Source organism: Physella acuta, unplaced genomic scaffold, assembly GCF_028476545.2.
Source record: "Physella acuta isolate Inbredline_101_S28 unplaced genomic scaffold, ASM2847654v3 ptg000577l, whole genome shotgun sequence".
NCBI classification, from domain to species: Eukaryota; Metazoa; Mollusca; class Gastropoda; family Physidae; genus Physella; species Physella acuta.
Window position 1 is genome coordinate 150,193 of NW_026732096.1, and position 25,501 is coordinate 175,693.

Genomic DNA, 25,501 nt, shown 5'->3' on the forward strand with positions numbered 1-25,501 from the left:
TTTAAAATTTTTCTTCACTGAGTGTGAGCGAGCCGATTTTTCCGTAATTCACTGTGTTGGAATTCAGGTGTTAACAAAGGAACTATTTCAATAATAAACTAGACTAGAAAAATCCCACGGCGCTGGCTATTTAAAAGGGAAATAATTACTGCTTTTATTTAATGTGTTATAAATAAACGGTTAACTCCCCTCTTGAAAAAATTTTCATCGCACTCTCAGCCTACAGCAAGATTTTTTTTTAGCTGTAATTTTTTTTTTCTTTATTTTTAAAAAAATATTGTAAGGCTATTTTTTCTCTCTTTAAAATGCTATATTAATTAAAGAATTAAAATTAATCTTGTTGAATCTGTGATTATAATACTTTTTGCGATGTTGCAAATTTGAAAACTGAAATAATAACATCAATGTTATTTTTAAATGTTTCTGCTAATGTGGAAACTAATTAAAAGAACATTGAGGGTATAAAAAGGTAAATCAATAATTATCCTCTAATTAAATCCGAAATTGTAATTATTTTTTAAAATGTATTTTGATTTGCTTTGGTTTTTTAAACCCCATTACAAAATGCACTTTAAAATACGGGCACGTGATTTGTGAGTGTGCTTTTGTTAAACATGGGTGGGCGTGTGGGGGGGGGGGTGTTAGTGCATGATGTTGTGTAATTTATGCGGTTATTAAATCTGTGCTATATGCTTACTGAGCCATAGTGTGGTTAATTCCTATGAGGTTTAACTGTAGCAAGTGTGCAATTGTACATGTGTGTGGTTAGTGTGGTAATAAGGTCATATGTTGTATATTATGTGGTTGGCGTTGGAGTAAGGCACATATATATGGGTGTTTAGGCAGAGTGATAATAAATTCACATATGCGTGTAGTTAGAGTAATAATAAGAACACTTGTCGGTGTAGTTCAAGTGGTAATAAGGTCGTATGTGGTGTGGTTAAAGTGGTTATAAGGGCATGTTAGTGTGGCTAGTTTCACCTAAGTGTGTGGTTAGTGTGGTAATAAAATCGAATGTTTGTATGGCGTGTGGTTGGCGTGGATATAAGGACACATACATGTGTAGCTAGGGTAGTAATAGTTTATGTATGCGTGACAATAAACCCACTGCATTTTTTAACATAATTACTTGCATTGTTTACGATGGCGACTCCACAATTCGTATTATAAAGATCAACATACTTTAACAAAACCAGAAACTTAACTCCCATTTTTTTATCTTGAAATTGTTATCTCCCCTTATCTGTATTAAGTAGAGCAAACTTCACGTTAGGTTTACTTCACTTGAATGTGGGGCAAAGTGGCCAAATGTAGGCTGGTGTAGAAACTGTGCCTGTCTGAATCAAATCACAGCTCAATGCTACACACATACAGGGCACTGTGCTAGGTACACACATAAACATACGTAAGTAGTAGCTTTCCACAATACACAATACTTAATTACATCTCAGGTAAGTAGGTAAATAGTTGAGTTTTAAAAATGGTGTTTGTCGCTGAGTACACTCAGCTCAATAGAGTACCTGGCACGAATTCGTAGAATTCACGACTGTTAACCGTCAGTCTCAAGTATACCTAGCGCTGATGAGTACGTCACTCTAGTCAGAGAAAGTGAAAGGTAAAAACGACTGGGCAAAGAACTGACCACTGACCACACTATACCTTTACATGTCGAGTTCAGAGATAAAGGGTAAATTTACTTCATCGCAAGGTCGGAAAGGGTAACTTTAATTTTACCTAGGGCTAGGTAATGAAGACCTACTAAACACAAACCTTCCTCCCTATGCCTCCTTCAAAGCACCTCCGGAGACGCTCTACTTCACCTGTATATTTAATATCATGTAGGCCTACAGAATGTTTTAATTTCTGTAAAATTCAATGAAGATTTGGGTCCGAACCTTTCTTATCCGAACCCTCGATTCTACCCCCCCCCCCCCCCCTCTTTCAACTTTAAGTTTGACGACAATTAGATTATTTACAACACAAGTAGTCTATGTTTACTTATTCAAATATTTTACTACCATCATAATCTCTAACTCTGTCAATAACACACTAACCTAAAATCCTTTCGATTTTTTTTTAGTTCAACATTTCTTATCATTGTCATCTTTTTATTGCAACGAGAGAAACAAGGCGCTGTGCTAAATATAGATCTAAACAAGACAGTGCACATCGAATTATCCACATTAAAAATACTATACAGCTGCTAAACACTAGTACACTTAGATCAAGGTTTTATTATTATGTAAAGATTTTTTATCAAACTGGTTTCTACTTAGCTTCAAATGGTCGCGAGATTTCCCAGTAAAATACACACACATAAACATACATAAACTAAAATACACACACATACACATACATAAACCAACGCATATACACGTACATACGTACACACATACGCCAATAAAAATCTGGGTAACCAGGTCAGACCACAGTTAGATTTGAAGTCGAACAAGGTTGTCGATATGACCTGCTGTAAAGTCGTACAGCTACTGACTGCGGAGATTAGGATAGAGGTGGTTTATGGAGAGACGGTGTAGGAACTTCAGTAAGAGACAAACAAACTCGCCCCGTCCTATATACACTCTATAAGTTGAATGTACTTGATCAAATGTAGTATGTTGCTTGTATGAACCCTTTAATGAAAACTCGCCTAGTTTTAACCCTTTAATATGAACTCGCCCCGCCCTAAATACACTCTGTATGTTTAATGTACTTGATAAAATGTAGGTTATGTTGCTTGTTTCTTACTGGACCACATATTTATTGTATAACATAACGAAAGTGTTGGTTACATTCACCTAACCACTGGGTTTATCTACTTGAAGACAACCTGTATGTGAATAGTTAACTATATGAGAAATCATCAGAATCGTTAATGCTGAAGACTGGAGGGTCTATAGTTAAATGACCCTGTTGTACTTCGTTTTACTCTTATAAACATGAAACAATGTTATAATCCCACCAAATATTTCTGACAAAATTATGCCACTGACAAGTCCGAATTTATACTTATGGGAATAGGGAAGTAGTTGTGAGCTAAGGAGAACGAGTACGTTTATCACCTGTCATATTTTCGGGGGCGCTTGCATTTCTTCGCGAGCTTTATTTTGATCCACGTATAAGTTTTTAAAATATAACAAGCTAAATGATGCAGTTTTTATAGCAGCGGTAAAATATTGAGCATAGGTCCTGACCAACGATAAATCATCCACTGTTTGACACTTGTCGTATATAAGCATTTAACCACTTAACCACTGTGGGTTGCTAGATCTAGCGTCATACTGTGACCCAACCACTTAACCAAAGCGGGTTGCTACATCTAGCACAACCACTAAACCACAGCGGGTTGCCAGATGTAGCGTCATACTGTGGTCCAACCACTTAACACCGCGGGTTGCTAGATATAGCGTCGAACCCTGGCCCAGTAGTTCTAGTTGCCGGACCGTTATGTGAAATCTTCCCATTAATGCAGGTCGCTTGTTTGTCCACAGATTACACATTCACAGCAAGACGCTACTCGCTACACGGGAATCAACACAACAGCTACAAGGTGTGTTGTTTGGTGTGTTGTTTAGTGTGTTCTGTGCCGGGTTTGTGTCATTTATTTCATTGAGGTACGGCTTATATATATACTGGAGAAACATGATTAGTTTTTAAAATACATGTGTATATACATGAGGCTTAAAATAAAATAAAAAAACTAATCTAATTTATTGACTTGCTAGAGTAAGTTGACCGTTTTGTGTAATCCAACAGGTTTGTGTAAGCTATTTTCATTCTCTTGGTCCACCTAGGCATTCAGGTTCATAAGTAGGGCAATCTGTTTCTTAGATCTGAATGTCGGTCGACTTAGTGCGAAACTAGTGCATGTTCAGTGGCTTTGGCGTGATACGGTACACTACTGGCGACGGCGTACATGTGTCGCTTTCAAAGCCTTCAGTTTCAAAATTATAAACATTATAAAATCGCAGATATACGTTTTTTAAATAAAAAGGAGGGGGAGGGGGAGACGGAGGAAGGACAAAATACGTCTAAGACGCGCTAAAGAGATCGTAGAATTTTAGGAGAGTTGATGCACTTTTACCTGGCGTACAAACAAAATTTGGGGCAGGTTTATTTGTAGGCCGCTTGTGACGTCACACTGATTGACCTCTAGGTGAAGCAGCTTTAGAGTGCAGGTTGTGTTTTAAGTTCAGTTGTCGGTGACCTCATGGTGACCTCTTGGTGACCTCATGGTGTCTGTTTTGTTTGAAGGTCTATTTATTTGTGATTGACGCGTACGTGTAATGATCCTGTTGTAGCCTGTTACCTATAACTATAACGACCAGCTGACGATAACGGTCAGCTGCCTGTAAAATGTTACATTGCAATTTTAGAACATTGTGTTGTTATTTCACAGCTTACATATACAACAGCTTACACATACAACAGCTTTCACATACAACAGCTTACACATACAACAACTGACACATACAACAACTGACACATATAACCACTGACACATACAACAACACACATACAACAACAGACACATACCACAACTCATACATACAACAGCCGACGCATACAACAACTAATACATACAACAACTCACAAATCAACAACTGACATATACAACAGCCGACACATACAACTGACACATACAACAACTGACACATACAACTGACACATACAACAACTGACACATACAACTGACACATACAACAACTGACACATACAACTGACACATACAACAACTGACACATACAACTGACACATACAACAACTGACACATACAACAACTGACACATACAACAACTGACACATACATCAACTGACACATACAACAACTGACTATAGAACAACTTACACATACAACAACTGACTATAGAACAACTTACACATACAACAACTGACACATACAACTGACACATACAACAACTGACACATACAACAACTGACACATACAACAACCGACACATACAACCGACACACAACAACTGACACATACAATAACTGACACATACAACAACCGACACATACAACCGACACACAACAACTGACACATACAACAACTGAAACACACAACTGACACATACAACAACCGACACATACAACAACTGAAACATACAACAACTGAAACATACAACAACTGACACATACAACAACTGACACATACAACAACTGAAACATACAACAACTGACACATACAACAGTCTAAAGATAACTACCGCACCTGTCTTTTAATGTCTACAGCTACGGGTGATCCCAGCCTAGAAAGACATGGGGAAGACATCCGCTGACGTCATCATCATCGGCTCAGGCATTAGTGGTAAGGCAATGACGTCATTATGACACCGAGGGAGGGAGGGAGGGGGGGGGGGTTGGGGTGAGTAGCAGTGCACAAATCAACCAGTAGTTCCCGAGCTAGTTTACCGGATCCCTGGGACAGATGAGGCTCTTTAGCTGGGGACAGCCACTCTCCTAGGAGAGACAACTCCAAAATCAAACAACTGCTGCCTTGTAGTTTGTTCTTGGTTGGACAAAGGCTATGGAAGCAAATCCAAAAAGAAAAACATGCTATAGTTGGAATCAACGGGTCAATGACGTGTTTCATCCTCTTCATACATCGAAGAGCGCAAGATGACTTTATGGTAATATTTCGATAGAAAGGTAGGGAGGGAGGGGCTCTTAGGACACTCTTAAAAATATATATTTTCTATAAAAATTCCATTTCGTTCGGGGGGGGGGGGGGGATACCGAATAGATACCTGGAAGAAACTCTGTGGATGAGGGACAGGATTAGCGCTAGCTAATGTATTATTCCGCGTCTGTTTGACCATATGGATGTGGAAGGGGGATTGTAGAACAGTGAAGGTTTTTTTTTTTTAAAAAAAAACATTGTTACTTAATTTCGTACCTATATATTTCATTATCAACAACTAAAACACTGATTGTAACACCACCACCACCCCCCACACCCCCACCCCCCAGGTCTGACGGCAGCCAGAGAGCTACAGCAACACAATGTTGACGTGCTTTTACTGGAGGCCAGGGATCGGGTCGGTGGACGAATGTATACCATCCAGGTAACACAGAATGTATACCATCCAGGTAACACAGAATGTATACCATCCAGGTAACACAGAATGTATACCATCCAGGTAACACAGAATGTATACGATCCAGGTAACACAGAAAGCATACCTTAGCCCAAATTATATTATACCAAAGTATACCTTATACCAAAAAATATGTTGTACCAAAGTCTACCAAATTTAACCTTATACCAAATTATACCTTATACTAAAGTATGTTTTATATCAAAGTATATTTTATATCAAAGTATATTTTATACCATTTATTCATCATACTAAAGCATACGTTATAATAAAGTATACTTTCCAACAAAGTATACTTTATACATAATTATACCTTTTAAGAAAGCATACCTTACATCAAAGTATACATATACTAAATTATAACTTATATTGTAATATACCTCATATCAAAGTTTAACTAATTATTCCCAAAGTGAACAAATGTATAATACCAAAGTATACCAAAATTAGCATAAAATACAAATTATCAATAACGTCAACAAACGTTTACTTTAGTGTAAAATTAAAATTATTTTTCCACTAAAGAATATTTAAAACCCTAATGAAAACATACTTTCCTGTAATAAAAAATACTTTTCCTCCCTCAACATCTACCACAAACAACACAATTTTCTATCACCCCAACAGAACCAGAAAGCCAAGTATGTCGACCTAGGCGCCGCCTACATTGGTGCCACCCAAAGGCGTGTCTGGAAGCTGATCAAAGAGTTTGGTCTGCAGACCTTCCCCACCAATGAGAAAGAGGATCTCTTGTACTATGAGAAGGTGGGCAGCGTACTCACAGCCGGTCGCTACTTGAAGCCTTGGTTATGTGGCTGGTTCATACAAACTTACGTCGTAAAGGAACCCGCGATTTTAAATTAAATGTACCCAACCCACCCCTCCACTCCCACCTCGTCTTAATTTTTTTTCGGAAAAGCCACACAACTATACAAAATGACGCCAAAATAAAGCCTAATACCCCCCCCCCCCTTACACACAAACCAAAAAAAATTTATATTTAGCTTCTTTAATAATGAGATTATCGACTTTTTGGCGAATTACTAAACAGTCTCTTCAGAATTAAAATTATCGCTAAAATTCTGTTTCTTACGTTATTTTAAAATGCAAAAGTGTCGTCACACTTTCCAAACCCCCCCCCTCCCCCATCTCTCGTCAAACATTGTAACCAGATCTTCTTTCATTCATTTCTGTGGGAAGGCACCCCCCCCCCCACCTCCCCCCGCCCCCCAGGTAAGAAATAGAATGTATATAGAAAATATATACGGCTACCAGTGTCCATTTATATCGCCCCCCCCCCCCCCGAAAGCTTCAAGTCACCCCCCCCCCTTTCGGTGATAAATGTCCAAAAGAAACACTGATTGAAACATAAGTTTAAATCTCCTCCCTCCTTCATTAGGGGCGTGAAGTCGTTAATAGGTTGCACAATTTTACTTCCATAATACACCCGTTGCATGATACGTTGTGTGGTTTAAGTTTGTATCCTAACCTGGAGTTGTTGTTTTGTGTTTTCAGGGCGTGAGGAAACGGTTTAAAACAATTTTCCCGCCAATTGGGGGACTTCTGTCATGGCTAGACATGAACAACATCCTGCGTCTGTTCGATCAGATGGGAGCAGAGGTAGGTCAGTGTTAAAGGTCATTTCCGGTTGCATAGTTTTCAAAATGACGACCTAGTAATATGGCAGAATGGGGGGGGCGCGTCTATAAATGACGCCATGCTATATGAACCGGTTTCGTCCTCCGGTCACACTGACCCCTATCGCCACATTTGGTGCCGAGAGCCAGGAATAGCCACAACGATGAAGGCAAATACAGCCTTTAGCAACACCACTAACACCACAACTAACAACCAACACCACAACACCACCGACACATACACCGCCAACACCACCAACACACCCGGCACCACAGACACACATCCCACTCCCATAAGTACTCACACTTCAAACACCATTAACACCACCAATACTATCAACACCACCATCACAATCAAAAGTCAGGCATTTTACATATAATTTTTTTTTATTACTACGTCTCATTCTCATAGTAATGACATTTAAAATCACCACCCAATGTATTCGTGACGTCTAAAATGAATCATCCATACTCTAAAATAACGATAGTGCGAGTTGTTATGAATGTGGGGGGGGGGGGGGGGGTGGTACAGTTATATTACCAAAATAAGTCACAGCTTGCGATCATATACTTAAATTGGGCAGCACTATACTGATATTAAAAGTCTAACCCCCCCCCCCCCCCATCATTATTTACCTACTCACCCCATTCTCGGCACACCACTAACCTCACCCTTATGGTCGTCAGGTACCCCTCAACGCCCCCTGGAAAGCGCCAAAAGCGAAAGAGTGGGACAGTATGACAGTTCAGCAGTTTATTGACAAACATGCATGGACCAGGTACTTCTTTTTTATTAAAGGGGGAGGTTTAAAAAATGTATTCGTTGAATTTTCACTAACTTTTCATGACGATCGAAAACAAAATTCCGTAATCTTTCATATTTACCGGAACTTGTAATATTAACAGATTTGGCCAATGAATTTTACTGTCATTAACCTAATTTCTTCCTACGTGTGTAGTTAGATGGTAGTAGAGACGGGAGTTTTTTAAAAATGTGATTTCTATTTTGTCTTTCTAAGGCGAGGCGTAGTCTAGTTTTTTATTATGATGACGTGATGTAATGTACGGAAGGGGGGGTAGGTAAAATATAATGATGTCATAAAATGACGCCCCACCCAATAAAACCCTTATCACGCCAACAACCTTGATTTGACTTGAAATGATCCGGATCTCTCCCCAACCACCCCCCCCCAGCGCAGGCAGGTATCTCATCTCTGACTCGATACGTCTCAACAACACGGTGGGCCCACACGAGGTATCGCTGCTCTACATCCTCTGGCACTACAGGACAGTCGGTGGCATTCACCTGATCAACGCCACGGAGGGCGGCGCTCAGGTAGGTCGCATACACCTTTCTTCTACAGGTAGCACATGTGTCTTGTACAGGTAACCAGTGCTTCTTCCAGACTTTTCTCCGGGGGGGGGGGGGGCACTTGATATTTTCGGGGGGGGGGGGGGGGGGGGGGGGGGGGGCGGTAGACTCACTTCAGTGAAGGGAACCCCCCCCCCCCCTTCCCGAAGAGATACTTGGAAGAAATACTGCAAGTAACACAGTTATACAAGAAACGCTACAAGGAGCATTATCTTATACAAGCAACACAACTTTCTTATACAGGGAACATATCTATTTTTACAGGTAACAAACATATCATGCACAGGTGACACACTTATATTACACAGGTTACACACCTATCTTATATATGTGGCACCCTCATCTTGTACTTGTAACACATCTTGTACAGATGAGACACTTATATTACACAAGGAGCATTATCTTATACAAGCAACACAACTTTCTTATACAGGGAACATATCTATTTTTACAGGTAACAAACATATCATGCACAGGTGACACACTTATATTACACAGGTTACACACCTATCTTATATATGTGGCACCCTCATCTTGTACTTGTAACACATCTTGTACAGATGAGACACTTATATTACACAGGTTACATACCTATCTTGTACATGTAACACACATCTTGTACAGATGACACACTTATGGTATCCAGGTACCACAGCTCCCTTTGCGGTCCCCATTTTTTTAAAAATCCTAGAATCTATAGTTTTGTTTAGCTTTTATCCTTAGAAACAATTTTACAAAAATGGGATTAAAATTTGAAAATAATATTTAAAAAACAAACAAGTAACATCGAGATTTTTTTTTATTTCAGGAACAAAAGTTGATCGGCGGCTCCCAGCAGATCTGTCACAAACTGGCAGACATTGTCGGACATGGTGAGATATGTGTTTGTCTAGGTGAAGTAGAGTGTGCCAAACTTCATCGAAAAAAAAATCCCTGTAGTATTAAAGGAGATGAATGTGGGACATTTCAGCTGTAATCCTAAGTCACTCTCTTAGCACTTGGGTAACTAAAAAACTATCATCCCCACAGAGAGTCCGGTACTTGGGTAATTAAAAAACCAATTCTCCCCACAGAAAACATTTTGTTAGAGAGTCCTGTTGTGGATATTGACCAGACACAAGCCGATGTTGTCGTCGTGACTGTCCTTGGGGGAGCAAAGTTCAAGGTCAGTAACTTTTCAAAGCAAGGGGTGACATTTTCTGAAACGAATCATTGTTGATCGACTTATTTTACCAATATCAAAAGCTTTTTTTTTTAATTGTGCTTGCTACAATGTAGAAAATTCTGTTAGAAGATTCAACATCAGAGAGAAATTATTCGACTACTGCTTCAGTTAAACAAGAACAAAGTTTAATTGTTAATTATAACATTTTTATTAAGATTAGACTTTTGTATATACGTTAGGATGTAGCCTTATAGGGCCTATTTTAAACATTAATCTTGGAAAATGGGTTAAATAGAAATGACGAAAGATGAATTTGATTGTAAAGGTGATACAAAATTAGAAAACTATTCACTCGGAAAGTTTATGTGCGTCGACTTCGCCCCCCCCCCCACTACCCGCTCCTGAATTTTCAAGTATCCCCTCCCCAGAGAAAAATATCTGAAAGAACCCCTGGTATTACCGCTAGATAGGGTTTTACTTTATAGCAGCAGTTAGGGGTAGTATTAGGTCAGTGGTTCTTAATCTGGGTTCAATCGAACAACAGGGGCTCGGTGAGTCAGTCTCAAGGGTTCGGCGGAGGTCAAGACACACACCCGACTCATATGATGCATGATCAGATTTTGTCAATGCGGACGACAGAACTATTAAGTTGGGTTCGGTGAATGCGCATATGAAATTGGTGGGGTTTCGAACCTGCGAAACGGTTAAGAACCACTGTATTAGGTGAATACTTAATGGTACGACTATGGTAACGTTTGTAGTTGAAAATAAAAAGTTTTCGTTAATGCGTGGAGTACTTTTTTTTAAAATAACTGTAGTTTTGTTGTTGTTGTTGTTTTTTCCAGTGCAAGCACGTGATAGTCACCACGCCGCTGTCAATCCAGGCTAAAATTAGCTACAACCCGCCCCTCCCCCCAGACCGGAACCAGCTGATACAACGAGTGCCCATGGGGAGCGTCATGAAGGCGTTCCTCTACTACGACACGCCTTTTTGGAAGGAAAATGGTAGGGAACTCCAAATTTAGAGGATTTCAATGTGTTTATGGGGTAGTTTTGGTAAAAAAAAATGGTAGGGGACTCCAAATTTAGAGGATTTCAATGTGTTTAAGGAATAGTTTTGATAAACCAATGGTAGGGGACTCCAAATTTAGAGGATTTCAATGTGTTTAAGGAATAGTTTTGGTAAAAAACAGTCTACTCCCCCCCCCCCCCCGAACGAAATGGAATTTATTTAGAACATATATACTTTTAACATTGTCTACCTCCCCCCCCCCCCCCCCCCGGAAATTTTAGCAGATATTGGATTACTACTAACGACGACGTATTCGTATGCCTTACACTTTTATCCCTGGATTAGGATCCGATTTAGGATTAACAGTTCGGCTCCATCAAAAGTATTTTCATACACTAATATTTGTATGTTTACTAATGGCTAATGAAAAACTTCTGTTTTATAACATTGAAACTTCACCTTTGTTAATATTTCTAAGGCCTGTGTGGATCTGCCAACGTGAACGATGATGACTGTATAGTGACCTACACCATGGACAACTCGGCCCCAGATGGATCCGTTCCTGCTCTTGTGGCGTGAGTACATCACTTTTTTTTTACTGAGTCAAACTATCCGTGGTTATTTATTTATATTGCTCATACTTATAATTAGGGACAGTGATTGTATAATGCATAAATATGTTATTTTTACGGTGACCGGAAAGATGCGAAACGGAACTTTTTTTTTTTTTTTAAATTGAGCATTTTTAGACGTCAACAAAAAATGACCACATGTACATTGTAGCAAAAATAAATTGCTACAAATATAAAAAAAATTAAAGTGTTTTAGTATAAATAGTTGGAATTTGCGCACTTTTGCGAGTTTTCAGTTGCTCAGTTTAACGATTGCGCATTTTTCTGGGAACCATTTTTTTACACACCCCTTTCCTAATATAACCTTTTATGATCACATTCACCATCACAATTACATATTAAATTACATTTGTGGTGACCAACCCACTCTCGCACACCCCCCCTCCCAACCCACAACAGAAAGTAGTAATAGAAATAAAATAAAGTACACGTTGATCATTCAAGTTCCTATTGACCAGAATTGTCTCTTCTCTAGTTTTATCGTGGCTGAGAAGGCCAGGCAAGCGGGAATGATGACAAAAGAACAGCGCAGGAAGCAAGTGATACAAGATTTAGCTCAAGTTTTCCGCGATAAAAAAGCGCTAAACGTAAGTGACACAACCACCTAAAGGATCATCCTTAAATCACTTTACGCTTTTTAAAAGTGATTTTTACCCCCCCCCCCCCCCTCCGTCACACATCGTCACGAAATACAAAACTGTGACCTCTATCTAAACCACCCCCCCCCATTCCACATCAAGCATCGTCACAAAATTACCGGACACCCTCACCCCTACGTTTGTGATGTCAGTTACAGACGACCCCCTAAGCTATGGGCAGGGGAAGACTAGCCGTGTCTACTAAGCGGCTCGGGGTGGAGGGGGAGGGGTAGGAGAGAGAGAGAGGGACCCGTCTTAATTTTCATCGTGCATTTTTTATGTATGAATTTTACTCCATTGGGCATTAACAGAGGCGTAGCGAGGGGGGGGGGGTGCGGACCGCACCGGGTGACACCATTTAGGGGGGTGACACCAAGACAAAAAATTAGCAAAATATATAGAGAAAATGATAATTCCACTTAATTAAGTGATTAATTCGAGTGTTAAATAGTGTTTTAAGAGGTGCAAATCGAAAGTTTGAAGGGGGGGGGTAGGGGGAGTGTTAATCGAAAATTGACAGTTAGTTCCCGGGAAGGGTCGCTACGCCTCTGGGGGGTGACACCATTAAGTGCCGCACCGGGTGACACCCGACCTCGCTACGCCACTGGGCATTAATGAATATCAATGGTAACAAAGATAAGTAGGTACCCACATGGCTGGGGTTTGTTTACCAATAAATACCTTTCTTTCAACAAAGCACAATTAATTAGTCCAATTATTACAACACCGTTCTTGGCAAGATTTTCACCTTCTGCCGGCAGATCAGCCTACCCCTGCCATTGCGTCATATAAGAACACACATTCGTTTGAACTTAGTTTCTGAACCCACTTCGCAAAATATGTTATGAACTTCGTTAAATTAAAATTAATAATGGATTCCTAAAATAGAGTACTAATTAACGCCTTTTAATTTGTTTTTTTTTTTTTACTTTATTCCCAAAGCATGACCCATTTTTAAATTCAAAATACCCTACTTTTATTTTATATATAAAATTAAAGCAATTAGTAAAATTTTACAATTAAAGCAATTAGTAAAATTGGATATTCTTTGTTCAGCCCACCCACTATGAGGAGATGGACTGGTCGACGGAACAGTATTCAGGTGGATGTTATTTTCTGGCACTACCGACAGGTGTTCTGACGTCATTTGGGGAGTAAGTATTGAGTGGTCATTTTTTGGGGAGTAGGTGTTGAGTTGTGGTCTTTTTGGGGAGTGATGGTTGATTTGTAATATTTTAGGGGAGTGATGTTGATTTGTAATATTTTAGGGGAGTGATGTTGATTTGTAATATATTAGGGGAGTGATGTTGATTTGTAATAATTTAGGGGAGTGAAGGTTGATTTGTGGTCTTTTTGAAGAGAGGGTATGGAATTTTCGTCACCATCAAATTAAAGCACTAAGTCGTGTAATAAAATTGTATGTGTAGAGTTCTGAGAAGACCAGTGGACCGTGTCTTCTTTGGTGGCACAGAGACAGCCACAGAATGGGCGGGTTACATGGAAGGTGCCATACAAGCAGGAGAACGTGCTGCCAGACAGGTGAGTGATGTCAGACAGGTGAATGATGTCATGCAGGTGAGTGATGTGACAGGTGAGTGATGTCAGACAGGTGAATGATGTCATGCAGGTGAGTGATGTGACAGGTGAGTGATGTCAGACAGGTGAGTACTCACAGGCGGGTTAGTGACGTCAGACAGGTGAGTGAGTGAAGTCAGCCAGGTGAGTGATGTGACAGGTGAGTGATGTCATGCAGGTGAGTGATGTGACAGGTGAGTGATGTGACAGGTGAGTAATGTGACGGGTGAGTGATGTGACAGGTGAGTGATGTGACAGGTGAGTGATGTGACAGGTGAGTGATGTCATGCAGGTGAGTGATGTGACAGGTGAGTGATGTGACAGGTGAGTGATGTCATGCAGGTGAGTGATGTGACAGGTGAGTGATGTGACAGGTGAGTGATATCATGCAGGTGAGTGATGTGACAGGTGAGTGATGTGACAGGTGAGTGATGACAGACAGGTACAAAGACCTTGCTCACGACCCTGCTTGTAATAGGATAAATCAAATAGTCAATGAAATACCAAAGTCCAAATATTTTCCTGTTGAAAATTTATTTTAGAAAACGTAAGACATTTCTAAATTTTAAACTCTTCTACGTCTACTAACAGATTCTTCACCGGCAAGGGAAGATCACTGAGGTAGAGATTGACAAAGATCATTCAGATAAGGTAGACAACTTTGTTTTATATAACTCTTCATTTTGTATATAATAACTGTCATGACTATTTACGGTAAAATAAAATAACCTAACATAGTTATAAAATATATAAATATTTAGTGTGTTTTATTCTAATTAAAACATGCTGTAATAGATTGAAATAATTGTGAGGTCAAGGGAACTCACTCTTCTGTATTAGTATTATATTTATATTGTTATCTTGAGTGATGTCCCTTACATGTTGTTATGTATATAAGTCTCTCGCTACTTCCTCCTCTCTCTCTTACCATCATGGCCGTCTGTACATAATAAAGATTGTTAACAACCAACGCGGCTTCTCGTCAGTCATTACAATCCACCACATTTTGGCGACGAGGATAAACATCTACTAGAAAGAGCACCTACTTACGCAAAAAAGAGGTTTGCTAGAGCTTATTAGCTAATTATTTCTAGAATTATGGCGCTGTATGGCCAAATAAATCAATTTGATGCGAATGATGAAATCATTCAAGATTACCTAGAGAGGTTAAGCTTTTACCTAGAAGCTAACGACGTGACGATAGAAGCCAAAAAGAGAGCTGTTTTGTTAACAGTCATAGGGCCTCAACAATTTAGGCTACTAAAGGACTTATGCGCACCAGCTAGTCCAGATACCAAGAGCTTTAACGAGCTGAGCAAATTGCTAACAGACCACCATGCGCTTACCCCATCAAAGTTTTTATGTAGAGCTAGATTTGACAGTAGGACTCGTCAACCAAACGAGTCAATATCAGAATATGTTGCTGCTTTACGTCATTTAAGTAGATTTTGTGAATTCGGCGACACGCTGTCTGACAGACTATGTGAAAAGTTTGTGACAGGTGTAAACAGCCCTGATATTCAAAGAAAGTTGCTGCTCGAGTCAGATCTAAAATTGGAAAAAGCAATACAACTTGCAATGTCATTCCAGCAGTCATCAGATGCGGCGAAATCTCTTACGCCTTCAGGGATCCATGCAGTAAACAGCAGGTTAGTCAACAAACATCAACCCCAACAGAGCATTCCAACTTATGCTAAACAGCCTGCTCGTTCAAATCCTAGATCTAAATCTAGTAATAATTATCAAAAATGTCATCGATGCAAAGGTCCCCATGCATCTCATCGGTGCAAGTTCAAGTCTGCAACTTGTTATAAGTGCAGTGAGCAAGGTCACATTGCTAAGGCCTGCTTTGCAAAGTCTTCGTCTGTTGCTAAATCTAGCCAGTCAAGACAGTACCGCAACCAAAGGCAGCACTATGTTAACTCTCACCAAGACTACCTAACCCAACCAATGAACCACTCTACCTGTGAAAATGCTCAAATTGATTTGCAGCCGGATTTCAACCTGTTCTCTGTTAAATCAATAAGTCATGCTCCCATCAATGTACTAGTTAATATCAACGGTAAGAGCATCAGCTTCCAACTTGACACTGGAGCATCTCTAACAGTCATAACAAAGAAAGATTTTGACGCTGTCACAGAAGGATCAGTGTCTCTACAGCCATGTCACAAGTGTCTAACAACATACACTGGTGACAATGTTCCGGTAATAGGAGAGTGTATGGTTCATGTAAGTTATAATGGTCAAAGTGTTAAACTTCCTCTTCTTGTGGTTGAAGGAAATGGACCGCCATTACTAGGTAGGAACTGGTTAAGTGATCTTAAGTTAAATTGGGAGAGTATTTGTTCATTGAAGAATGTAAAAGAATCTAGTCTTACTTCACTAGATAAAGTTATATCTGAAAATAAATGTGTTTTTAGTAATTCAGGTTTACTAAATGATAGAACAGTGAAGTTAAGCATTAAAGACACAAATCCAAGATACTGCAAAGCTAGAGTTCCACCTTATACAATGAGGAACAAAATTGAAAATGAGCTAAGTAGATTGGAATCTAATGGCATTATAAAGAAGGTAGACTATTCCGATTGGGCGACACCCATTGTGCCAGTGTTAAAGAAGGATGGTTCTATAAGAATTTGTGGAGATTATAAAACTACACTGAATAAGCAAATAGAGCTAAATAGGTACCCTATTCCTAACATTGAGGAAATTTCTTTGAATTTGGCAGGAGGAGACAAATTCACTGAATTAGACTTTAGTCATGCTTACACTCAACTAGAACTGCATCCAGATTCAAAAGTCTATACGACAATAAACACACATAAAGGACTCTACCAATATGAAAGACTATGTTTTGGCATATCATCCAGCCCTGGAATTTTCCAAGCTGTCATGGACAGTATTTTTAAGGATATTCCAAATGTTTGTGTGTACTTTGACAATGTGTACATAACTGGTAAGAATGACACTGAACATCTTAAAACACTTGATAAAGTCTTGAAAATTGTTGGTGAAAAAGGTTTAAAGATAAACAAAGATAAATGTCAATTCATGCTGACAGAAATTAGTTTTCTTGGTTATATATTAAGCAAGCAAGGCATCAGACCTCAACCTGAGAAAACAAAAGCCATTAAAGAAGCACCCAAACCTGAAAATACCCAACAACTAAGAGCTTTTTTGGGCTTGATAAATTACTATGCAAAGTTTATAGGAAATCTGTCTGGTAAACTATCACCATTGTACAAGCTGCTACAGAAAAATGCAACTTGGCACTGGGGTAAACAACAAGAAGCTGCTTTTAATACAGCAAAAGAGGCTTTGTCTGCTGACACCTTACTAACTCACTATGACCCAGGGAAAAGACTTGTATTAACATGTGATGCTTCACCAGATGGTGTAGGAGCAGTCTTGTCCCACATGGATGAGAAGGGTGACAGACCCATTGCTTTTGCCAGTAGATCTTTGAACCAGGCTGAGAAAAATTATTCTCAGTTAGATAGGGAAGGCTTAGGCATCATTTTTGGTGTTAAGAAATTTCATAAGTTTCTGTTTGGTAGGAAATTCACCATCTTTACAGATCATAAACCATTGCTAGGTTTATTTGGAGAAAACAAAACCCTACCTGAGCATGCCTCACCAAGAATTCAAAGATGGGCTATCACATTAACTGCATACAATTATGAATTGAAATACAAACCTGGATCTGAGAATAGTGCAGATAGTCTTAGCAGATTACCTTTAAAAAACCAAAGCCTGAGCTATGTACCAGAAGATGTATTTGTTCTCTTCACTATCATGGATAACTCCAATATAAATGTGAATGATATTAAAAGAGAAACACAAAAAGATGAGTGCTTAATAAAAGTATATGAGTACTGTAAGAATGGTTGGCCTGAAGAGTCTGTGAATGATGACTTAAGGCCATATTAAATAAGAAATTAAAAACTTTTGTGAAGATAATATTAAAGATGGAGAAGATGCAGTCCATTATCAGTCAGAGTTGCCTAAACAAAGTATTTGTAACTTCATAAATGATTATGGTGATATGGCAATTTCAAATGTTTTAAAGAAAATACATTAGTAAGAAGGAATGTGATCATCAAACAACTTTGCTAACATCATTAGCACTTACAGAAACTAAAAGGGTAACATCAAAAGAAAAAAAAAAAAAAGATTTTTGCCATTTAATACACCCACTTCAAATACTAAATGACAGTTGCAAAGTGATATGGTCCAGGATATTACTTGTAAACAGTATTTTTGGTTACCAGGAAAGCACTATCAGATTACCTGAGAAAATTGATCAATCAAAGAAATCTATGTCAATTAAGGATCTGAATAATAGCATAATACTTTCAGATGCCAATTCAAAAAAATAGTTCCATTAGATCATGACAAACACCCATTGAAAGAGAATTTGGTATTAATGAGAATGTGTATCTAAGAAACTATGGGAGAAAGGAAAAATGGATACCAGGTCAAATTGTTCAATGTAAAGGACCTGTGTCTTATAAAGTTAAAAATAACTTGTGCAGATAATAAGTGTGAATCTGTCAATCCCACCAAATCTGAACAGTTCACACCAACTCAGTTTGTTTCACAACCAAGTTCTGTTGATATGAGTGAACCAAGTTGTCTGGAGTCAGAAAATGTAAATTCTGGAGTTAATGAGTTAAATCCTAGACCTCCTGAGATAGAGAATCCAGATGGTCAGAAGATTGAGTCACCAAATCAGAAGCCACTGAGAAGGTCAAGCAGGACAATCAAAGTCCCAAATAAGTTAGACCTATGATTCTAAAGGTCAAAAGGACTTTGACATTATTGTTTTGTATTTTGATTATGTTGTAGCATATTGTGCATTGTTTGCAAGGATGTAATCTACCATAGTGTTCATGTTACAATATAATTGGTGATTTTAGGATACTATCAATTGTTCTATTGAGAGATGTGTTATTGTGTTCTAAGGGTAAAGGGATGTAATAGATTGAAATAATTGTGAGGTCAAGGGAACTCACTCTTCTGTATTAGTATTATATTTATATTGTTATCTTGAGTGATGTCCCTTACATGTTGTTATGTATATAAGTCTCTCGCTACTTCCTCCTCTCTCTCTTACCATCATGGCCGTCTGTACATAATAAAGATTGTTAACAACCAACGCGGCTTCTCGTCAGTCATTACAATCCACCACACATGCCACATCTTTTTTGCACAGATTGTACTTTATTATGTGACACCAAATCCGATTTTAAGGTGCCATGCACCATGGGAGGGGGTGGCAGTAGCGTAGCGAGGGGGCGGGGGAGGACATATGTCCCCGGGCGCCGACCTTAGGGGGCGCCGAAATGGGTTGGGAAAATAAATTGAAAGGTTGAGGGGGTGCAAATCGAAAGTTTGAGGGGGAGTGCAAATCGAAAAGTTGAGGGGGGGGGGGGGGGTGCAGATCGAAAAGTTGAAGGGGGTGCAAATTAAAAATTTGCTCCCGAGGGGGCGCCAAATTGAAAGTTTGTCCCCGGGCGCCGGGAAGGGTCGCTACACCTCTGGGGGGGGGGGGGGGGATTAAGCACATGTAGGCTGTCAGTCTTCATGAGTTGAGATCTTCCTGGATTAAGAGCATTTTAACTTGTGCCACTGGTACCTTTGTGGGATGGCATGGTTGGATAGTAGAGTGGAAGTCTCAGGTTCGAATCTCGAACTAACAACTGTAGAACGGCCACACAATTCTGATGGGTACCTAGCTAACATTAGGGAATCTAAAGTCAACTAACCACTTTTCCTTCATATGTCATAGTGACAAAAACACGAATTTTCTCTGTCCTATTGAGCATCAGGTCCGAAAGGGAATTATTTTTTAATTGGCTTTTGCCCTTCTCTGATAGTCTTTTGCCCATGTGTATATAATGTAGTGTTAAATTGCTCTTTATGTTTTCTCCACAGGACTTGAAACCCAAAAGACTACAGATGAGTTTCCTGGAGAAAAATGCTCCCAGTGTTCCTGGGTTTCTAGCTTGGCTGTCTCTAGCAGGACTAGGCATAGCCCTTTACAGTAAACTTTGATGGGATAAAACCCTTTACATTGATAGACTAGGTATAGCCCTTACAGTAAACTTTGATTGTTAGAGTAAATCCCTTTACATTGATAGACTAGGCATAGCCCTTTACAGTAAACTTTGATGGGATAAAACCCTTTACATTGATAGTCTAGGTATAGCCCTTTACAGTAAACTTTGATTGTTAATGTAAAGCCCTTTACATTGATAGACTAGGTATAGCCCTTTACGGTAAACTTTGATGGGATAAAACCCTTTACATTGATAGACTAGGCATAGCCCTTTACAGTAAACTTTGATGGGATAAAACCCTTTACATTGATAGAGTAGGCATAGCCCTCTACATTAAACTCTGATTGCTAGAGAAAAATCCTTTACATTGATAGACTAGGTATAGACCTCTAGAGTAAACTCTGATTGTTAATGTAAAGCCCTTTACATTGATAGACTAGGCATAGCCCTCTACATTAAACTGATATCTGTGATGTTATTTCTCCAATAGTGCACAGTATTAATTTTACACAGAGAAAAAACATATAACAACTAATTTAAACGCAGAGCACCCGGTAATTCTATACACAAACATTTTTAGTGTCTCAAGCTAATTTTCAACTATGAATTCTATTCACTAGTCCAACTAGTAAATACTAATTGATTGTTTTAACCATTATTTAATATCATTTATTTACCCCGTGAATTGTTACATGTTACTGAATTTGTATTGTTTTGACAATATTTGAACTGGTGTGTTTTAGCCAAGATGATTGGGTCAATTTTTATGGCCCCTTGTTATTGTTTATTGAATTAATAAAGACACGCCTACCTCAATGGTTGCAGGTATCTGTTTTCATTTGTTGTCTGAGAACAGTAGGTTTTTATTTCAGCTGAGCAGAGTGTTATAGAGTATGTTGATGACTCAGTAAAGGTCTTGGTGGCCCATGGGGCAGGTGAAGTAGAGTTCCACTGTTTCTGTGACCTCAGCTTTCGTGTGGTCAGTGCTATCACCAGCCACCTATACTTTCCTCAACTGAAAATACCCATCATTCAAGGAACCCGCACTCAGAACTTTCAGGTTAGCATTCGCATGCTCTACCTTATGCAGAGGTGTAGCGACCCTTCCCGGCGCCCGGGGACAAACTTTTCTATTTGCCCCCCCCCCTTCTCAAACTTTCGATTTGCACCCCCCCCCCCCTCAAGATTTTGATTTGCACACCCCCCCTCAAACTTTTAATTTGCAACCCCCTCAACCTTTCAATTTATTTTTCCAACCCATTTTGACGCCCCCTAAGGTCAGCGCCCGGGGACATATGTCCCCCGCCCCTCGCTACGCGACTGACCTTACGACCACACCATCCTAATGTTGGAGACTTAAGTAGGGAAAAATAAATACAAATGAGCATAGCAATAACCTCACATTTACTTTACATGCTGGGGGAGCGCATGGTTAAGTGGAGTGTGTATCATTGCTAATTCAAATGTCCTGAGTTTGAACCCAGGACAGAAATGGCTTGTTAGCTGGGGACAGCAACCCATCTAGGATAGTCTAAGGATAGAAAACTGCTAAATCAAATGACTTTATAGTTTGTCTTTGGTAAGACAAATGCTATGGAATTAAATCCAAAAAGAAAAGCAGGCTGAAATTGAAGTCAATGGCCTATATGGCAAATAAAAAGTTGACACTTAAAACTTAAATGTGTCGAAGGAATCTCTTCCAGCATTACATTTTATAATGAAGAAGTAACAGCTGTAGCCTAGTATATTATCTGTGGTTGAGCGAATGCTTAGGAAGAAAGTACAGGATGGAGTCAATGGGCTAGGTATGCCAGATAACATGTTGACACGTTATAATAATGTGAGAAAATCACCTCCGTACAGTATGCAGTGGTCAAAGACTGATGGTAACCATACAAGGAACCTGTAACAGATGATGAAATTTGTATGACGAAGACAACCCAACCAAATAAAACACAAAACAAACACTCGTGACTGCAGGATGTCAAAACATAGTTTAATCAAAGTAAAAAAAAAAATATCTGGCCACAGTCAGGGTTAATGTCTCTTCCTAATACTAAACCTAGTGTCATGTATACAAAGTGGTCCCATATTTTTATGTTGAGTTCATAAGGTCCAGGGGAGGAAACAAGCAACAGAGACTTTAAATTTCTATTTACTTAAGTAGTGTCTCATGGTATATTAAGATGGTAGTTTACCAGGAGCCAAAACAGAAAATCTACATTGAGTTGTGTTACATTTATCTTATAAAAACCAGCATTCGTGGCCAAATATTGGTTTGTCACTGAAAATTTTTAAAATAATTTGGCACAGAAGAGAAAATAAATACAAAATAATGTATCAAATCATAAAAATCAAGTATTAACAAAATAACTTAAGTTTTAAGTAAGAAAAGTTCCTCATTGTTTAAATTTAAATACTAAAAATTTCAATAAAAATAGGATTTAAAATACAAATAACAGATAATGTTACCATGACAGTTTTTTTCTACAGAATAATGATCTAAATCTGATTGTTATCTCAAATAAGTATACAAGCCAGAATAACAACTAAGACCCTCTGCTGTTTCAGATTTGTGAACCACATCAAAATAGAAAAAATAGACTGGACTAGATATAGGTTAAAATGCACAAGGGAAATAACCCTCAGTGACAAAGTGTAAAAAATATATAATCGAAATGAATAACTTTTTTAAAAAAAATTAAAGTGCTGAATTTTAAAAATCAAATACATAAAGAGATACAATTGTTTAAAAATATTAATCTCACACATTTACCACTTTTACACTATGAAATATATAAAACTACATTAATATTTTTATTAACATTAGTAGAATCTTGTAACACAAAGAGAGATAACTCAGTCACTGCATGTGGTTAAATTGAATGGAACATGGCAACAGTTAGACATCAATTTACAAAATGTTAAATAAAAGAGTAACAAGTGAAACTATCAGAAAAACTGGTGCAAGTAGTGAATATTTGTTCAGAAAATTGGTGACTTAATAGAAAATTTCAGAAAACTAGGTTTGTTCATAAGATAAAGTTGTATAGAATATCAGAAAGAATGTTTTGTATAGAGCATTTAATATAGCAAGTAATAGTGCAAGACAAAACAGATCAGCAGGTTATTTGTTTCAATTAGCTACAGGGTAAGATATAAACTTTTAGAGACCAAATTTAGAGGTTGGCAAAAAAAAATGTCCCTTTGAGAATAGTTTTAGATCTAAGTACGAAGCATTCTTAAGTTCTGTGCCATTTTTCAATGAAATAAATTGGACCTAAAAGCTTTGGTAACTAGCACTGAGTATGATACAAGGTGTGACTAAGTCTTGATATCTTTAATATTCTTAAGCTCAAATACTTGATCGTTAATTAGATGAAGATCAGTGCTTAATTGTTACCACTACATTTCAAAGTATCAAATTGCATGTTCTTTTCTAATAAGCTTAATTGTTACCACTACATTTCAAAGTATCAATTGCATGTTCTTTTCTAATAAACTTTAATTTAACATTAATACAATGTTAGACAAATAGTATGAATTATTTTTTAAATAATTCATTAGATATATTATTACCTTTATAATTTGCAGTATGTGACTTGTCAAGGCAGTACTTTACAACTGAGCTTAGTCAACATATTAAAGCACAATTAAAGAGTTTATAGTTCAATTTGTACAAAATTTACAAAAAAAACTGTGTTCATTTTTAGAAATATTTACAATTTGTATTACATCATTGTTTGCTAATTAATAGATCATGTTTTGATGGAACCGCTAAGCTGAAAAGGGAATGTAATTTATGTTAGAAATGTAACTGGGTATGTCATCAGGAATTGTTTTAGTAGAGCTTCCTAGAAAAAAATGCAAGCCAGTAAAGTCGGAATGTGAATTCATTTGAACTGAAGTTGCTTGTGCCAAGTATAGGAAACATCAACTAAAAATTAAGTATAGGAAACATCAACTAAAAATTAACAAAAATACATCAATACACACTGAAGTGTTTTGCTAGTTCTTATATGTATTAAGAAAACAGGGCTTTAAAAATGACATTTTTAGAACAAAGTCGTTTTTAAATTTTAATATAATATAAGTTAACCAAGTATGCACATTCTATCATATTTTACAAAAAAAACTTCACATGTCCGTTTTAAAGAAATCACAACTTGAAAAATTTTATTGGCTTACAATAAGTTTTTAAAGATGTGTTTTGAATTTTTTTTTAAAAAAAAGACCCTTTCTACCTTTTAAAACAAACACATTTCTACAAGCAGAAATGGAATACAATTACTTTAATAATTCAACACCAGGCTACTATTTATTCAGCATGGGATCTTTCAGACATTTCTAGAGCTCGGCACACCTCAGTTAACACATTAACTATGTAATACTTTGTCTAAGTAATCAATGAGAAAAATAGAACATGTGAACACTGATATTAGGGCAATAGTTCCTCAATATAAGGCATTCAATATATAAAGGTCAATAAACATACTCCATCATAAAATTGTGTTTTTTTAATCAGTCTAAAAAATATTCAATTCCCTGTAATATCAAAAAAATACACTGTGCATATGTATTACAAAAATGATTGTTTTATATAAAAAATCAAAGTGAACACCTAAAACTGAAGTGAAGATATGAACAAATGTGATGTGTTCCTTTTGTGATATGAGAATTAACCATCCTTGATTCAACATTTGGGAATTGTAAAAAAGCTTTTCATCCAGAATGCCGTTCTAGTCTATTCTATAAAAATCTTAAAATCTTATAGCTGAAACATTTTTTTTATAATATAGGGTTATAATATGTATTAAATATTAGATCTCTTTTACATAGAATTTCGTACTTGTAAAAATTAAATAAATCTAAAATGTAATTTTGTTTATCCTTCTTATCTAAATGACAATAAAATCTTAGTACTTATCAGTGTTTCTTTCTCTCATCAAATTAATGAAAATAAAGTATTTGTGTATATTTGCGAGAATGAGCTCGTAGTTTTGATTTCATATTGATCTAGTTTATGCACAAAGTTAACACAATTTCTTATTGATCTAGTTTGATTAATGCACAAAGTTAACACGATTTCTTATTGATCTAGTTTGATTAATGCACAAAAATAACATGATTTCATATTGGTTGAGTTTGATTTATGCACAAAGTTAACAAGATAAAAATTTGTGAAAAGCGGATTGAAGATATAAAAATATAGAAAATACTTGTATTAGAAAGAAATGTCATGGTTATATTTTTTTTTCGGAGCAAGTCTAAAAAGTTAAAATATCTAGTGAATGTACAGGTCAACTG

General features: G+C 37.7%; 1 protein-coding gene across 1 annotated transcript; it reads left to right on the top strand.

The window, feature by feature from the left end:
* Positions 1–1,294: 1,294 nt before the first annotated feature.
* On the top strand, positions 1,295–21,010 carry LOC131946946 (amine oxidase [flavin-containing] B). Its single transcript, XM_059308002.1, has 17 exons — positions 1,295–1,405; positions 3,492–3,550; positions 5,236–5,311; positions 5,974–6,068; positions 6,729–6,866; positions 7,617–7,721; positions 8,426–8,517; positions 8,933–9,074; positions 9,919–9,982; positions 10,184–10,275; positions 11,121–11,280; positions 11,766–11,862; positions 12,395–12,506; positions 13,614–13,711; positions 13,985–14,096; positions 14,724–14,783; positions 20,070–21,010. Exons 3-17 carry the CDS (start codon positions 5,263–5,265, stop codon positions 20,187–20,189), a joined length of 1,536 nt encoding a protein of 511 aa, XP_059163985.1. The 5' UTR covers positions 1,295–1,405; positions 3,492–3,550; positions 5,236–5,262; the 3' UTR covers positions 20,190–21,010.
* Positions 21,011–25,501: the final 4,491 nt, after the last annotated feature.

Bases quoted from the DNA above. Each gene is read 5' to 3' on its own strand.
- LOC131946946 (XM_059308002.1), top strand. From the start codon at position 5,263: ATGGGGAAGACATCCGCTGACGTCATCATCATCGGCTCAGGCATTAGT. The intron at 7,722-8,425 runs GTAGGTCAGTGT...TATGGTCGTCAG, and splicing joins TCGATCAGATGGGAGCAGAG to GTACCCCTCAACGCCCCCTG. The intron at 8,518-8,932 runs GTACTTCTTTTT...ACCCCCCCCCAG, and splicing joins GACAAACATGCATGGACCAG to CGCAGGCAGGTATCTCATCT.